At 44.8% G+C, this 5,237-nt stretch overlaps 1 protein-coding gene across 1 annotated transcript in view; it reads left to right on the top strand.

The window, feature by feature from the left end:
• The window catches only part of LOC111960507 (ubiquitin carboxyl-terminal hydrolase 2), a 32,837-nt gene extending 30,051 nt beyond the window's left edge, over positions 1–2,786 (top strand). The window contains 4 exon segments of the mRNA XM_070436803.1: positions 21–132; positions 228–348; positions 1,333–1,559; positions 1,738–2,786. Coding sequence (XP_070292904.1) covers positions 21–132; positions 228–348; positions 1,333–1,417 — 318 coding nt within the window. The 3' untranslated portion in view covers positions 1,418–1,559; positions 1,738–2,786.
• The last annotated feature ends 2,451 nt before the right edge of the window (positions 2,787–5,237 follow it).

The raw sequence follows: 5,237 nt of genomic DNA, 5'->3' as shown, positions 1-5,237 counted from the left end.
TTTTCCTTTACCCACCTACTTGTCCAGATCTGAAACGCTTCTCTGAAGCGCGGAGAACCAGCAAACTGTCCACATTTGTCAACTTCCCCATGGAGAAACTGGACCTCAGGGAGTTTGCCTCGGAAAACAGCAGTGAGTACCATCGTCTGTCGGGTAGAATCGTCTGTCGAGGTACGACAGTGGCAGTCTACTGATTCCTCTCTTTCCCCTGTCCCTTTCCCCCACAGTAAATGCAGTTTATAACCTGTACGCAGTGTCCAATCACTCAGGCACGACCATGGGCGGCCACTACACAGCGTACTGTCGCAACCCCACCTCGGGAGAATGGTACACGTTCAATGACTCCAGGTATGTCTTTCCCTCTCCCTTTATGACACTACACTACCCACAAGGCTCTGCTAGCAAACCATACTGCTCAGAACTCATCTCATTTAGGTTGAATCGACTGGAAATCGTAGAACACTTGAAATACTCCTGTTTCGAACATTCAAGCTCTCTTCCACCTCACTCCATACACAGGGTGAATCTGAAATGGCACCCTATTCCCTTCGCGCACTATCGCGCACTACTTTCATCCCTAGTCTGGTCAACAGTAGTGCACCCTTATATACAGTAGGGAATAGGATGTTGTTTAGAATGGACTACCACAGTGTTGGACCTTATTTGCTGAGCCTCATGTTGAGAGTGCTAGAGCAGAGACTGTCAGGGAGAGGACATGAAGAGCCTGTTTCTGTCTGTCTGTCTGTCTTGCTGGCTACATACCACTCACCCAGAGCTACTTGTTTTCTTAATAGCGGTACCTCCCTGTAATTCTGTCAAGTGTGCAGTAGCTTACCTCCTTCCTCTCTCTGCCTCCCCCTCTCTTCTCCTCGCTCTCTCACCTCTCTCCCACTCATTGCCTCGTGAGAGCCTATCTGCTTCTCTCTCTCTCTCTCTCCCAGCAGCCACCTGTCTTCTTTCCCTGCTCCTCTGCTCTCATTCATTATGCAGTTCTCACTCTCTCTCTCTCTCTCCTAAGTTCTTTCCCTCCCTTTACTCCTTTAACCTTCTCTCTGTTTAAGGCACAGTATAGTACCCACGCAATGTTACTCTAAAAACTCTCTGCCGTAAAACTAGTACCTTTGTTAGAAAACAACCGTCTGAATACACCATCCATTTTCATGGTTTTGTGACATAATAGTTGAAGGGAATCAATATGGCTGTTCCCAGTTCAACATAGTTACATTTCTGTAATAATATTGTCAATCCGTGTTGCTCTTTGCACCCATATGACTGTCTCAACAACATTGCAGCTCATCCACATGCATCCCCCCTTCCTCTCCCCCCTGACAGAGTAACGCCAATGTCCTCCAGCCAAGTGCGCAGCAGTGACGCCTACGTGCTGTTCTACGAGCTGGCCTCCTCCTCGCGGATGTGAGGGCCTCCCGGAGGAGGAGGGCACTGCAGACGGAGGGAGGGAGGAAGAGGAGGGCAAAGCCAGGCCTATTAGGACTAATCACATCCACAACAGAGAGAGGCTACTACTCCCACTTCCCCAACTCCATCCACAACAGAGAGAGGCTACTACTCCCACTTCCCCAACTCCATACCACAACAGAGAGAGGCTACTCACTATCCACTCCCCCTAACTCCATCCACAACAGAGAGAGCTAACTACTCCCCCCCCCAACTCCATCCAACAACAAGAGAGAGTCACTACTACTCCACATCCCAACTCCATCGCACAACACGAGAGAGGCTACTACTCCCACTTCCCCAACTCCATCCACAACAGAGAGAGGCTACTACTCCCACTTCCCCAACTCCATCCACAACAGAGAGAGGCTACTTCTACTGCTGGACGTCCACCCTCAGACTATGGAAACACTACAGGAATCTGTCATATTTGCTGTTGTCTTTCAACCCAGCCCTCCTCACTTCACTCCCTCTCTCTTCTCTCTGCTGCCTCTCTCTCTCTCTGCTCTTGGGGAGCAGGGTGGTCAGAGGAGTTGGCCTGTGCGTGTGTGAGCGTGTGTGTCTCAGAGAGTGTGTGTGTGTGTTATCACAGGAGACCCTCTCCAGGCAATAAAAACCAAGCGTCTCCTTCTCCGAAGTCCCTCTCTCTATGCACTGCAACAAACCAAACTCTCGTCCCGACTGCGCCTTTCTTCTCTTCTTCTTGTTCGAGATCGCCTCAATATTAAAAGACATTMTTTCAATTTCGATTTTGGATTTTCTTGTTGATTTTTGTATTGGTATTACCACCATCATCACGGTGGAAGATTATCTGAACTGTGTTGCGGCAGCGCCCCCTGCTGACGGGATGGAGTAGGACAATATGGCGCCGTCAGAAATTCTTCTTAACACACCTCTCACACAAGCCTGAGTGTCCCCTCCTGCCTACACACTGCAATGTCTCATCCCAGTTTCTCTGTTCAGRTGTGTACAGTACTACTCTGTCCTCTCACTGCTGCTCTCTCTCCTTGTCCTGCATCTTCCTCTGAAAGTGGAGGGGTAGCCAGGTTGTCCTCTTGAGAGTGCTACGTGTTCAGAGGATGCCCTGTACCTTATGTTATTGTTTTCAGTGTGGCTGCTACTGATGTTTTAAAGTGCTGTGAATGAAAAGGACTATCCAGTACAAACTAATACTATTGGTCACAATCTTGTCAGTATGGATTTGTTCATCCTCGACTGTCATGCCATTGAACAACATGGAAAGAATGTTTTGAGAAAAAAAAAACACGATCTGTCTATTTTTATATTCTGATGCAATATAGAGAATGTACTTTACAGTGGTGCTGAAAAGACCCGTTGCTGTTTTCAGTTCATTTAACAGGTGAATGAGAAAGGCTCTTAATTATGCTTACAGGTGACTTACATGAAATAAGAGTCGTACTTTTTAACAGTGGGAGTCAAAACACATGCATTTATTATAGATACACTACTGGTCAAAAGTTTGGGGTCACTTAGAAAAGTCCTTGTTTTTTAAATAAAAATAAATAAAAAATGTCCATTAAAATAACATCAAATTGATCAGAAACACAGTGTAGACATTGTTAATGTTGTAAATGACTATTGTAGCTGGAATTGGCTGATTTTTAATGGAATATCTACATAGGCGTATAGAGGTCCATTATCAGCAACCATCACTCCTGTGTTCCAATGGCACGTTGTGTTAGCTAATCCAAGTTTATCATTTTAAAAGGCTAATTGATCATTAGAAAACACTTTTGCAATTATGTTAGCACAGCTGAAAACTGTTGTTCTGATTTAAAGAAGCAATAAACTGTCCTTCTTTAGACTAGTTGAGTATCTGGAGCATCAGCATTTGTGGGTTCGATTACAGGCTCAAAATGGCCAGAAACAAAGAACTTTCTTCTGAAACTCGTCAGTCTATTCTTGTTCTGACAAATGAAGGCTATTCCATGCGAGAAATTGCCAAAAAACTGAAGATCTCGTACAACAAAGATATTCCATTAAAAATCAGATGTTTCCAGCTACAATAGTCATTTACAACATTAACAATGTCTACACTGTATTTCTGATAAATTTTATGTTATTTTAATGGACAAAAAATTTGCTTTTCTTTCAAAAACAAAGACATTTCTAAGTGACCCCAAACTTTTGAATGGTAGTGTAAATTGTGTGTGTGTGTGTTCATTTAAAAAAACAGTGGCTTTTAGTTTCGTATTTCATGTTATATCCGTTATAGGATATATATTTTACATTACAGACACGACAATGACATCGTGCTGCCAAGGCACATAGCCCTTACAGACCCTGGATGCCTCTGCACGTACTTTAAAATATTCAGGTCGAGGTTAACAGTTCTGTTCCTATGGATAAAAGCGTCTGCTAAATGACTATATTAATAACAAACCACCAAGCTCATCCAATGCTGTATGTCCACTTGATTGACATGTATTCTAAAATGATTTCCCTGTACTGAGAACCCCCCCCCAACCCCCAACCATTCAACACTTTGTTCATGGGAATCCTGGACTGAGGTGTTGTTCCCTTAGCTCAGACCTATTTCTGTAGCCTATGGATGTCACTGTCCTGCTGATACCATGTAAGTACAACACCCAGGAATAGTTATGCTCACTCTGCCCCCTGGTTACAATGGATGACATCCCTCAACGGAGAATACTGGGAGGAGTCATTCTTAAATACATAATGGGATGTTAATCATACAGAATAACAAGTAAGTAAACTTGCATCTCTTGTTTACTTTGAGTCTATATCAGTCTATACACTGAGTAGACCAAACATTAGGAACACCTTCCTAATATTGAGTTGCAACCATGGGTGATGGGACAAGACTGTAACTACCAATTGGGGAGAAAAAGGGGTAAAAAGTACCAAAAAAAGCAAATGGGAAGTACCCCCTTCACAATATAGCAGGTTGGAGAAGAGATTTCCTGTTATCGCCGGAACGTAAGTCATCATGAACACGGGAGCATGGACTTGGCTTATTGCGATCTCCTGCACTTCCCAATAGTAACAAAGAATGACACGTTCAAATGGCAGCTCACAGTTCAACCACTCTTGGTAAGTCTTTGACTGTTATTCTGTTCTTATATCATTAATAGTGCCACACATGCATTAGCTATAATGAGATCATACATTGTTACTCAATAAAATGAAAGCATGAATAGATATAAAATACGTTTGAGGTGTGTTTAACTCTTTAACTCCATATTAGGTCAAGACCCATGTATTTCAAAGCGGATCCTGCTTTTACTTGGAGAGAGACCGAGGGGAAAGAGCTCAGTAGGGAACACCATCTTGGGCAAGAGGGAATTTCACACAGGGATAATGACAACTCACAGCTCCAAGAGGAAGGGCACTGTTGCTGGAAGACAGGTGAAGGTGGTGGACACGCCTGGATGGTACGTGGGGCGCAGCACCCCTGGCAACGTGGGACAGGAGCTGGGGCGAGTCGTGTTCCCTGGGGCCCCATGCCATCCTCCTGGTGGTCTCTGCCACAGGGGACTTCAGGCAGGGAAAATGGAGGACCATGGAAGAGCATCTGAGGCAGATCCAGGCCCCTATCTGGCAGTGAACTATAGTGCTCCTAACCAACTGAGCTGAGATACCAGGAGGAACCACCGTCGAGGAACACATCCAAGGGAAGGACAGGAGTCTCCTGTGGCTTGTGGAGAGGTGTGGGAACAAGTTACATGTTCTGGACAGCCAAGCCAGGGACAAAGAGGTTCAGGTCCAATTGCTGTTGGAGAAAATGTATAGGATGGTGG

Source organism: Salvelinus sp. IW2-2015, linkage group LG4p, assembly GCF_002910315.2.
Source record: "Salvelinus sp. IW2-2015 linkage group LG4p, ASM291031v2, whole genome shotgun sequence".
Classification (NCBI taxonomy): domain Eukaryota; kingdom Metazoa; phylum Chordata; class Actinopteri; order Salmoniformes; family Salmonidae; genus Salvelinus; species Salvelinus sp. IW2-2015.
The sequence above is the reverse complement of the archived record's forward strand: the minus strand, read 5'-3'. Positions and strand labels throughout refer to the sequence as shown.